Source organism: Schistocerca piceifrons, chromosome 8, assembly GCF_021461385.2.
Source record: "Schistocerca piceifrons isolate TAMUIC-IGC-003096 chromosome 8, iqSchPice1.1, whole genome shotgun sequence".
NCBI lineage: Eukaryota > Metazoa > Arthropoda > Insecta > Orthoptera > Acrididae > Schistocerca > Schistocerca piceifrons.
The window spans coordinates 43,811,453-43,824,766 of record NC_060145.1 but is presented as its reverse complement, the minus strand read 5'-3'; the positions used below and the strand labels follow the sequence as shown (position 1 = coordinate 43,824,766).

At 38.5% G+C, this 13,314-nt stretch overlaps 1 protein-coding gene across 1 annotated transcript in view; it reads left to right on the top strand.

The window, feature by feature from the left end:
- Positions 1–3,646: 3,646 nt before the first annotated feature.
- The window catches only part of LOC124711945, a 96,337-nt gene continuing 86,669 nt past the window's right edge, over positions 3,647–13,314 (top strand). The window contains exon 1 of the mRNA XM_047242212.1: positions 3,647–3,770. Within this exon, the coding sequence (XP_047098168.1) occupies positions 3,710–3,770 (61 nt within the window). The 5' untranslated portion in view covers positions 3,647–3,709. The remainder of the gene's footprint in view (positions 3,771–13,314) is intronic.

The window sequence follows — 13,314 nt, the reverse complement described above, 5'->3', positions numbered from 1 at the left end:
TCACCCTACTGTGGTGGATGTTGACTTCCTGTCTAACTTGATTATGAAATTAGTTTACTTTTGGCGATTTACTGGTAATAGATATGCAACCAGTCGCTTTTTTATGATTTATCCAACTATGAACATTATGTCATGGACCAAGTGTAGCTAGATTTACTTTTATAATCCCGTACCCGCCTGACCGTTACTCGTGTCCTACCTAACTCCGCATTTCACTAAGTAACACTTAATCAAATTTAAACCTATTCATTTGTCTTTATAAACTCACTAACTTGATGAGAACACCTTCCTGAGCAGTCCACGCCCGGAGATCCTAATAGGGGTCTATTTTACCTTCAGAATATTTTACCCAAGAGGATGCTATCTTCATCAGGCTATACAGTAGGGCTACATGTCCTCTGGAAATATAGCAGTTGTATTTTCCCCTTGCTTTCAGTCATGCTGCAATACCAACATAGCGAGGCCATGTCAGCTATGTTACATGGCGAGATCAGCCAAGCATCCACCCTGCTAACCCTGCGGATACTGGAAACGCTGCTGTCTTCCTTCAATAACAATACGTAATTTTAAAGGTCTTGTGGGTTAGTTGGCAGACAACATATTCACAGGTCTCAGTTCGATCCCCAGTTGTTTAAAGGGTCATCCAGGAACTCAGAACATAGGGTCCAGAGATTTATGGTCTGACAGTTTCTAGCACTATCTCTCAGAGATGAAATTATTATAATCTTTAGTGGAGTTCATATTTTTAATAATTACCTGTTAGGTGGCTAGTGAGCTTCCTTGGCTGACGTAACGTCTTAAAAGTATTACACGAAATCATTTCGCGGGAGCATCCACGTTTAAAATAATTTAGGTGTTATTTGCAAATTCTCTCTCAGCTTTCCCAGAATTGCCTCCTTCGTGAAGGGTAAAAAAACGTAGTAATTTCTGACAGAAATTGCCGATTTGATCTCACACCATGTCAAACTCACTGATAGTCCATAGCTTCCAAATGTTTTGGTTCCCTTGGGAGACTTTCGAGTTTTATACCACTCTTGGAATTTTCAACACACGGCTGAAAAACTTGCTCATAAGTTTTCAGTGTAAAGACAGGATAGTTGGCAATCGATAATACGCACCTTTCAGCCGCAAAGTAGGTGCTCTTTTCGTTCCATTTATATATTCGGACTACAAGGCGGTTATAGCTCACGGGCAAGTGAAATAATCAGAGTATTCCCAGAAATACGGATGTCTGCCGATAAAACAATCACATATTGTAAATGCGAGAAATTGTAACTTGCCACAAGTAGGATACAGGCAATAAATAGAATTCTCTCAGAGCAAATAGTGACAACCGAAAATTGGATTATCTCAATGAACATGAACAAACATCTCTAAAAATCTATTTCAAAAATCGAAGCCAATAGCTTTATGTTGTCCTAAATAAATTTTATCACAAATGCCTTGTTGGGTGGCTGTAAACGGTAAAACGGCGATTTCAGTACGTCAAGATGAATTCGAAATGATAAAGCTTGCTGAGGATTTACAGTGACATGTTCAGGCTGCTGTTCACACAACCGAGTTTTCTCAATCGCTCCCTACTACTCATCCATAACGTGTAACCCACCTTTTCTTCCAAACAACGGCTCCCAAGCTCCGTAATGGGGAAATTCCGCTCCTAAACGAGGCCGAACTCAAAACAGAAACGTACCCTCCGTTTCCACCGTTATAAGACATTTTGCGTTCACTTGTGTCTCGAACTAAAGGAGATCTGAGAGCTGTTATCAACCAAGTACACAAATTTATTTTTATGTACTTCGTCACAAAAATACATCGTTTTCATAGCAACCGTCTGGTACAGATATGCCAAATCCCAGTACGTATGAATATTACAGATGACACCTACATAAAAGTATTGCGCTATGACGTCTTCTTTAGGGTTTTTGTTTCTACACACACATACGTACTACGTAACGTAAACATTAAAAAAAATGTTTGGCTACACAATTTTAAGCATGTTTCTTCCCTGTTTTATTTCCTTCATTGAGAGTCTTTTGGTCTACAATGAACTGCAGAACTGTAGACGCACCGTGTATAACGTCTTATGCCGGATCACATGTTCCATTTTGTCCCTACTGCGATTTCCTAACAATCGATTTAAGTGGTAATTGCAATCTCGTTAAAAAGCACGGGTGTCCGTAGTTGCTTGCAATACCTTAAATGTAATCGTAGGCTCACATTTAGTACAAATATATCCGCGTGAATATCAGGGTTATATGACAAACAGAAACCAAATCTGTAAACTGATGAGCCATTCCAGACTATATGTTATTATGGCTATGCATGCCATAAGCTTTAAACCTGTTGATGTTTTTAGTCCCACACTTTTTTCCTACATTTTAAACGTGTTATTCAATTAATAAGCTACTGACAGTTCGGTAACAACGAATGGACCTATATTGCCAATACAAAATATTTAATTATCCTCTAAAGTGTTTTAGAAAAATTCTTCGGTAACGTCTTCTAATGAAAGAAAGCCCAAAAAGGCAGTGCTACACCTAGCTGTGAAAAATACACAAAGGCACATGTTTCAAATCTAAAAGAAGCTTAGAGAAACAACAACAGACAACTGCAAACGAAGACAAATGAATTTGTTATAAATGTAAGACCTGCCCAGTTACCCAATTTCGTAGTTTTTAAGTGTGTGAATAAAGCATTGAATAAGATAGACACACCTCAAAACTAATGGCACATGTGTTTACGATACGATACACCGCGCTTATGTAGCTACCTTAAATAACTCAAGTGTGAGTTGTATAACGGGGCTTTCTTCGTGCCACAACAGGCGAAGATGGTCGGTTCCTATCTTATTCAGCGTTATATTCTGCATAGCAAAATCATACTTAATACAAGCAGGAAAGGTATGTTCAACAGCTGTTCTTAAATAAAGTATTTAGCAGCGTGGTCCGAAAATTTGATGAAATGCGACTTCTGAAATACCTCGTAGAATAATTCTTTTCATTTTTACAATTGCATTTGATAAGATTATATTCCGAATATTAAATGTCCTGTTTTTCAAGGACGCATTACGATTTGGCGGCTAAGATACACATACACACGTTGGCAGCAACTTCTTGCGTGATGCAAGCGGCTTAAAGAAAAAGAAATTAATCTTCTCAACAGCCGCTCTAAAATAGAATCCATAGATTTTTATAGCCATTACGTTGCCCCACTGTGACAAGCGGACATCGCGGCACGTCTGTCACTTTCGCTTCTCTCGCGTCAAGGATTCCGCAGCAGCGCTGTACCACCACCGAGTTGCACCAGCACCGCCTACCAACAACAAGGCTCCCGTAATGTCAACGCTGAGATACTCACCTAGGACGGCCTGTAGAGCTTGATCCTCTCCAAGAACGTCCATGGCCTGCTCCTTTCACCTTGTCAAGCCATTTTCATTAAGAAAATTCATCTTCGTACGATTGTCTTTTCCATTTTTCACACGATTCACTGGAAACCGTCCCCGTTACAGCAATGAACTTTCCTCCAAAGCCACTGTTATCACGTGACGTACGGTGCGCTGTAGCGTTTCCGCAACGCACCAACAGATGGCTCTAGCCTACAGAGCAGCATGGAGATTTGAATGCACTCTTGTTGTCCTCGGTAGTCATGACAACAGGAATTCCGACAACCATTCTCATACGAAGAGTAGAATTGACAGTAGGGAGGCAGAATGGCAAAACATAAATACGTGATATATGACGCAGGAGATAAAGTAGATGTTGCTTCCGAAGGTAAATTAATACGGTACCAACATTAAATTATTAGAAAGCATTTCATAGTTAGCAGACGGTGCGCTTCCACTGTCCGAATAATATTAAAGCATGAACTGTTTAGCATGAGCAATGTAACCCATTTCAAATGATATTTGCCTTGAATAGACGTCACATGCCGTACAGCACATATTACAAGAGTAATGCATCAACGACTGTTATCAACATATCTTAGTTTGGAAGAATGTGAGGGACTTTATTAGGTGGATGTCAGTAATCTGTTTTACCTGCATCCGTGAGATCTGTAATTCTTGCCTTCCAAAACTTATGATACATGCTAATGTCTCTAGAAACTATTAAGATAGTAGTCAGCTAGGTGGTGAAGAGCAAATAAGGTTTCAAAATTACAACTCTTTTTTTTCATTCATGAATTAACTGGTATTGTAAGTAACAATGAAATATATTAGGGTATTTGCATAATTCATTGAATGATTTTTCAGAACGTTCTTGTATTGTCTACATCAGAACAAAAATTAATATTGTGTGTGATGTCCATGGACAAGACTCTTGTGGGCACTGATCATGTTTATGTTTCATGTTTTCTTATGTGTTTCATGAGTATTCATGTATTTTCCCAAATGTTATCAACTTGATCTTTTAATATGGTAGGTGTTAGGCAGGATATCTGGCCACCAACTGTCACTAACATTATCATAACCCATACAACATGCTGATCCCATAGAGAACAGGAGAAAGATGAAGAAGAAAAGAAGGTCCATTAAGAAGATGTCTTCCCATTCATTAATTCATTTTGTTCCTTAAAGTCCATCAGGTAGTACAGCCTGCAGGGGTAAGGAATAAATCAAGGTATATATTAACAAAGGATAAGGTAATCACAGAAATTTAATGTGTATCTTGTATTATAAACAAACTATTCCTGAATTAAAAACGAACTATCACTATACTACTTAACACTATTTGCACGTATTTCATCTGAATTTAATCAAGTATGCTAGAGAGGAAGCTGCTACTTTTGGGAAAAAAGGAAAGGAAAAGATGATGATGCTGCATTCTTAGTTATACTACAAAGCTGTTGTTTATGTACTTTAGGTGCTTTATATTTCCCTGAGTACAACAGTATTTTTTTTAAAGTACCTACATGAGTAACATGAAATATATTCCAGCACTGTTTCAGAAGATCTTGTGCCATATCAGTGAGAAGTCAAAAGGTAGCCATTTTATGTATTTTTTATTTCGATATGATGCAATATGGTCACCAAATTTTGCATGCAGGTTTGAAACTTGATTATTACACACTATCTTTTATTTGTATGGATAAGATTTCAGAAGAAGCTTTCCTAAACTATCCATTAAGAGGAAGAAAACATGTATATATAAAGATATGAATATAATACGGGGAAACATTCCACATGGGAAAAATATATCTAAAAACAAAGATGATGTGACTTACCAAACGAAGCGCTGGCAGGTTGATAGACACACAAACTAACACAAACAAACACACAAAATTCAAGCTTTCGCAACAAACTGTTGCCTCATCAGGAAAGAGGGAAGGAGAGGGAAAGACGAAAGGATGTGGGTTTTAAGGGAGAGGGTAAGGAGTCATTCCAATCCGGGGGTGGAAAGACTTACCTTAGGGGGAAAAAAGGACGGGTATACACTTGCGCACACACACACATATCCATCCACACATATACAGACACAAGCAGACATATTTAAAGACCAAAATAAATATGTCTGCTTGTGTCTGTATATGTGTGGATGGATATGTGTGTGTGTGCGAGTGTATACCCGTCCTTTTTTCCCCCTAAGGTAAGTCTTTCCACTCCCGGGATTGGAATGACTCCTTACACTAAACAACCGAACTAGGTTAATAATTGGCTCCTTTTACCGACCTCCCGACTCAGCAGCATTAGTGGCAGAACAACTGAGAGAAAATTTGGAATACATTTCACATAAATTTTCTCAGCATGTTATAGTCTTAGGTGGAGATTTCAATTTACCAGATATAGACTGGGACACTCAGATGTTTAGGACGGGTGGTAGGGACAGAGCATCGAGTGACATTATACTGAGTGCACTATCCGAAAATTACCTCGAGCAATTAAACAGAGAACCGACTCGTGGAGATAACATATTGGACCTACTGATAACAAACAGACCCGAACTTTTCGAATCTGTATGTACAGAGCAGGGAATCAGTGATCATAAGGCCGTTGCAGCATCCCTGAATATGGAAGTTAATAGGAATATAAAAAAAGGGAGGAAGGTTTATCTGTTTAGCAAGAGTAATAGAAGGCAGATTTCAGACTACCTAACAGATCAAAACGAAAATTTCTGTTCCGACACTGACAATGTTGAGTGTTTATGGAAAAATTTCAAGGCAATCGTAAAATGCGTTTTAGACAGGTACGTGCCGAGTAAAACTGTGAGGGACGGGAAAAACCCACCGTGGTACAACAACAAAGTTAGGAAACTACTGCGAAAGCAAAGAGAGCTCCACTCCAAGTTTAAACGCAGCCAAAACCTCTCAGACAAACAGAAGCTAAACGATGTCAAAGTTAGTGTAAGGAGGGCTATGCGTGAAGCGTTCATTGAATTCGAAAGTAAAATTCTATGTACCGACTTGACAGAAAATCCTAGGAAGTTCTGGTCTTACGTTAAATCAGTAAGTGGCTCGAAACAGCATATCCAGACACTACGGGATGATGATGGCATTGAAACAGAGGATGACACGCGTAAAGCTGAAATACTAAACACCTTTTTCCAAAGCTGTTTCACAGAGGAAGACCGCACTGCAGTTCCTTCTCTAAATCCTCGCACAAACGAAAAAATGGCTGACATCGAAATAAGTGTCCAAGGAATAGAAAAGCAACTGGAATCACTCAATAGAGGAAAGTCCACTGGACCTGACGGGATACCAATTCGATTCTACACAGAGTACGCGAAAGAACTAGCCCCCCTTCTAACAGCCGTGTACCGCAAGTCTCTAGAGGAACGGAGGGTTCCAAATGATTGGAAAAGAGCACAGATAGTCCCAGTCTTCAAGAAGGGTCGTCGAGCAGATGCGCAAAACTATAGACCTATATCTCTTACGTCGATCTCTTGTAGAATTTTAGAACATGTTTTTTGCTCGCGTATCATGTCATTTCTGGAAACCCAGAATCTACTATGTAGGAATCAACATGGATTCCGGAAACAGCGATCGTGTGAGACCCAACTCGCCTTATTTGTTCATGAGACCCAGAAAATATTAGATACAGGCTCCCAGGTAGATGCTATTTTTCTTGACTTCCGGAAGGCGTTCGATACAGTTCCGCACTGTCGCCTGATAAACAAAGTAAGAGCCTACGGAATATCAGACCAGCTGTGTGGCTGGATTGAAGAGTTTTTAGCAAACAGAACACAGCATGTTGTTATCAATGGAGAGACGTCTACAGACGTTAAAGTAACCTCTGGCGTGCCACAGGGGAGTGTTATGGGACCATTGCTTTTCACAATATATATAAATGACTTAGTAGATAGTGTCGGAAGTTCCATGCGGCTTTTCGCGGATGATGCTGTAGTATACAGAGAAGTTGCTGCATTAGAAAATTGTAGCGAAATACAGGAAGATCTGCAGCGGATAGGCACTTGGTGCAGGGAGTGGCAACTGACCCTTAACATAGACAAATGTAATGTATTGCGAATACATAGAAAGAAGGATCCTTTATTGTATGATTATATGATAGCGGAACAAACACTGGTAGCAGTTACTTCTGTAAAATATCTGGGAGTATGCGTACGGAACGATTTGAAGTGGAATGATCATATAAAACTAATTGTTGGTAAGGCGGGTACCAGGTTGAGATTCATTGGGAGAGTGCTTAGAAAATGTAGTCCATCAACAAAGGAGGTGGCTTACAAAACACTCGTTCGACCTATACTTGAGTATTGCTCATCAGTGTGGGATCCGTACCAGGTCGGGTTGACGGAGGAGATAGAGAAGATCCAAAGAAGAGCGGCGCGTTTCGTCACTGGGTTATTTGGTAACCGTGATAGCGTTACGGAGATGTTTAATAAACTCAAGTGGCAGACTCTGCAAGAGAGGCGCTCTGCATCGCGGTGTAGCTTGCTCGCCAGGTTTCGAGAGGGTGCGTTTCTGGATGAGGTATCGAATATATTGCTTCCCCCTACTTATACTTCCCGAGGAGATCACGAATGTAAAATTAGAGAGATTAGAGCGCGCACGGAGGCTTTCAGACAGTCGTTCTTCCCGCGAACCATACGCGACTGGAACAGGAAAGGGAGGTAATGACAGTGGCACGTAAAGTGCCCTCCGCCACACACCGTTGGGTGGCTTGCGGAGTATCAATGTAGATGTAGATGTAGATGTACCCTCTCCCTTAAAACCCACATCATTTCGTCTTTCCCTCTCCTTCCCTCTTTCCTGACGAGGCAACAGTTTGTTGCGAAAGCTTGAATTTTGTGTGTTTGTTTGTGTTAGTTTGTGTGTCTATCGACCTGCCAGCGCTTCGTTTGGCAAGTCACATCATCTTTGTTTTTAGATGTATATATAAAGAGTAATATTTGATATGAGTTGTCATCTTTGACCAGTGATGTTGGAAACATGTGACAAACCCTATAAACAACATGGCAACTGTAACATGATACAAGTGATGATTTTTTTCAAACGTTGTAAGGCACAGATTGGACTGTCACCACAATCAGTCTTTTTAGTTTCACATCCATTGGCTTTTGTTAGCTCACAACCAAACTGTCAACTTCCAACCTAACTGAGACCTAAGGCAAAGTGACAGATCAGTTTGTCACCGCAACTGGGCTTTGTAATTTCATGTTTGTTGGCCTTGCCAGCTCACAACTAAACTGTCACTTTCCAACCTAACTCAGACCTCAGACAAAAGCTACAGACCAGTCTGTCACCATGACCAGGATATTTTTCCCTTCCACACCAAAAGGTGATATCACAGCAGGCATTAAGATTACGACAGGGGGCAAAGTCGGTGACATGTATCGACTATTCCTCTTGAACTGAAGCACATTACTCAGTGAAAACCAAATTTCCCATCGTGCTGAATGGGGAGAAATTTGGAGGGCACGGGGAGGGGAGAAAAGGTCATGGGGACAGGAAACACAATTAGTTCGCTGCTGCCACTGCATTTGTGTGTGTGTGTGTGTGTGTGTGTGCGTGTGTGTGTGTGTGTGTGTGTGTGTGTGTGTGTGCGTGTGTTTGTGTGTGTGTAAGTTGTCTAATTCAGAAGAAGGCCATTTTGGCTGAAAGCTTAATTGTTTGACAGTCTTTTTCTTGTGCCTTATGACTCAGCATCTTTGCTATATAGTGAGTAGCAGTCTGTCCTTTTCATGATATTGTTAAATACAAACATTAGTTATTGCCTGATGGTGGCCTTGTAAGCCAAAAATCGAGTAATTAAATAAATTAATACCATAGAACACCAAAAGTGTTGTGCTTTATATTTATAAACAAACATTAGGGATCTATGTAATTTCTGTCCGTTAACCCAGATGTTATGGTAAATTGTAGGAGTGGCAAATGAGGCATTCCCTTACTGTGTTTTTTAGTATCCTACCTGATATCTGTTGGCAACTTGTTATAGACTTTTGCACGAGACTATTAAAAACTATTATGAACAGTAGACAAGGATGTATTATTTGAATGGGAATTATTTTTACCTCCAGAACTCTGGTTGTGAATTGCACAGTTAGAGAGTTGGTGCTGAAGTATAATAATCCATAGGTCCCTGAAGACACTTCTGTAAGGTGTGAAGAGAGGTATTAATGCTCCTGAAGAAGAGCAGAATGTGAATTGTGATGGTGTAGATAAGTATTTCTGGACAAGGGGGCCAGTAATGTTCTGTAGAAGAAAGATAGTCATCTTGAGGAAGGACATCTTAAAGATCTGTAAAACAGGAGCATGAGAAGAATAATGGGCAGAATGTGTACTGAAGGAACCATCAGGCCCTGTCTTACATCTTACCAGCAATTCTGCATATGTTTCATTATGTTGATAATGATACACACAAAAAAGACCTGGATTTACTTTGGGGTATTAAAATGAGTAACTAATTAAGGAGAGGAAGAAGGGCAAGAGGTGTAAGTGAGCAAAAAGTGATGTGATGGGAAGAGAAAAGTTGCAGACAGAGAGATGTCATTTATCTGCAGGAATGTGGAGAGGGAAGCAGTAGCTGTTTGTGTGAAAAGAAGGGTTTGTTTCACTATAATTCAGTGTGAGGAAAGTCAAAAGAAATGATACACCTCCTTATTAATCAGCATATTTTAACAACATAAGGAGACAGGAGCTTCTGGGCTAAGGGAGACAGAAAACGAATAATACACATGCGCAGTGGTTAAGAGAAAGTGAAAAATACCATACCTGGGTACAAACTGACTTCAAATTAGTAATGTATATTGCTTGATATGTAAATATGAAAACAGTTATGAATTTTCACTCTCATATTACAAAAAAATGTTACAGTATTATTTTATGTAGAAGTACACATTATATACTGAAAAGAGTGATTGGTGTTTACGAGGGCTCTTGTCTTCAGAACAGAAACCAGAGGGTCACAGCAACAAACTGCATTACAAGACGGAAACTAACCCCACAAGAGGGGAAATATAAAATATGCAGTCTCACAAGATTTTGTATTGAGTTCTATCCTGTTCCTAATATATAAACATGTTCTTTTATTGCTTTAAAAGATTATTAAAAACTTGCAACATTTCCTGATCCCCAGTGCCCAAACTCAGCCATACTAGACTCGTTTCAGATGGCAGCTGAACAGACAAACATCTCTTTCTCAGTCTTAATTTGATGATAAGTCATCTTATTGTTCTTAGTAATGATTAATGAGCTGCTCATATTTATAAGACTATGTACAGTTGTTATTATATTAATTGATCACAATAGACCACTTGAGTCATTCCACTTTTACTTTTTATTAGACGGCTGATTGGCACTTTCAGTTCACTCTGTACCTTTTCATTCCTTCTGATCATGATTCCCTCAGTTTGCTCGAAATCTTTGTAGCATTTATGTGTATTATGTTTGCTAAAAATTTTCAGTCTTAAGAAGAGTGTTAATTTAATCTTTATTCTATGCATCTGCTCTTCAAGTTCAACTGCTTTGCGGTATTGCCGTATTTATCGGATCCACTGTCCTCTCATCTTTTCTGAATTTCTCAGCACTAATTGTCATAAGATCCATCTCTGGCTGTTGCAAGATGTGAAAAAGTAAGAGCTTATTTTATTCTTAATTGTTCTAATAATTAAGTTAATCTCTCAATAGGCAGTTCCATTGGAGGGAGGATTCTCCAAACTTCGTTGACATGAAATTTTTTATTTACGCAAATTCTGATAAATCTTCTGTAATTTTTGAGAAGGTAATCAGTTCTTCTTTCATTTTTAATTTGGAATAGAGTTTTTCAAGTGTAAGAGACATCTGGGATAGTTATGGTTTTACAGTGTTGGATCTTTGTGACTGTTGTCAAGCATTTCCTGTGTTACATTTATCAGATTAAAAACTGGACTTTGTAAATTTTGCTTGATCTGTTTATCCATGTTACTTTCTCACTTATATCATGCTTGCTGATTTACCAATGTATTTAAAATGCAACATTGTGTTCAATTTCTAATAATTTATCGAGACTTCGTTTATACACAGGATTTCAATGACATAATCTCAGTTTTCTGTAGTATTCCAATTTCTTATTTTGAAGACTGGTAGTTAGGGCATGAAAATTTTCCATATTGAGGACTGAGAGAGCTAGAGTGTCTACAAACTTGAATCAGTTTGATTTGTTGAGGATATTGCTGAAATTTTGGCTCTAAGTGGATTTTCTTTTTGCCAAATATTCATGATGTAATTGAGGGCCACATTAAAAAGTTGTGGGGATTATTTGTCAACTTATCTGAGACCAGCCTTCATTGTGAAAACTTTTTACTCTTCTCCTGTGAACCTTGATTCAGAATTTGTTGCTTTTTATTAATTTGGGGTGGTCGCTTCTTTATCTGAGGAGTTTTAAAGATGTGGTTCTATGGATACTACAGATTTTTTTAAAATTTGTGAATGAAATAGAGAGCTTTTATTTCTGTACTGTTTGTTTCTCTACTGTAACATTCCATTATTAGCTTGAAGCTGAGAATTTGTTCTGGGTAGGTTCTGTATGGACAAAGTCCTCTTTGGTATGCCCCAACTTGAGGTTTCAGACAGTTTGAACCTTGTTGTAAATTACTTGGGAGAAAATTTTATATGTGCAGCATGGAAAGACTATTCCTCTACAATCATCTAGGTTGTTTTTCTCCTTTTTTAAACTTTTCTGGCATTTTCTCCCCCATTTGAATCAGACATTGCTAGAGATTTATAATTGCAGGTTTTCCTGTATTCTTACAGATTTCGGCACAGACTAGGTCTGCACCAGCTGCCCTGTAATTGCAATTTCTATCCAACTGGTAGTTCAAAGATTTATTCAGTTAGGAGTAGTTACAATGGGTCTGATGGATGTGATGATCTTTTCATTTTCTTGGATACTGTGAATTAACTTTCCTGATTTTTCTTTCAGTATTGGAGTTCATATTTTGTAAGATAACTGTAGAGGAATAGTCTTTCCGTGCTGCACATATAAAATTTTCTCCCATGTAATTTACAACAGGGTCAAAACAATCTGAAACCGCAAGTTGGAGCAGACCAAAGAGGGCTTTGTCCATACAGAACCTGCCCGGAACAAATTCTCAGCTTCAAGCTAACAATTGAATGTTACAGTAGAGAAACAAACAGTACAGGAATAATCTCATTAATATATTTTTCTCTTAAATTCTGTTCTATCCTTTCTGGGTATTCTTGAGATGTTTACGTTTTGTCAGTATAGTAAATGAAACAACCTTCCTTCACTCTATTAATGACCTCAGTTGTTAAATTAGAGTTGACAGTACAATAGCGCAATCCCTTAATAAGATTAAGGTGAACTGCTCTTTATTTAGTGGAAGTGCAGATACTAATAATGTTTTTTAGCTTAAAAGACTAACTTTTCTCTGATGATCCTAGTTGTGTTATATTTTGGAGTGTAGATCATAAATTATCATGGGAACACATTGTAGAATTAATTGCTTATGGTAGAGCTGGAGCAATCTGTTAAGATATCTTATAAATTATGTACCTGGTGTTTATTTTGGAACATTTCATTTTGCATTTTTTGAAAACATTGTGACATGAGCTATATAAAACTAAAGACAGCTATGGAGAATCTCAATACTGACCTGCATGCACTATCAAAATGAACACACAATATATGATTAAGACTCAGGCCATCCAACACCCAAACAGTACCAGTTGGTCATTCTAGGCTCATTAACCAGAAATATTATGAATTTCTACCATCTTTAATCCTAAATGGAACAAATATCAACTTCTCTCCCTTAGCAGAGAGTCTAGGAGTACTAATAGATGAAACTCTAAATTGATATGAGCATGTAACTGCAATGTACAAGAAGACATCGGCATCTCTCTATGCTGTACAAAAATATAAAA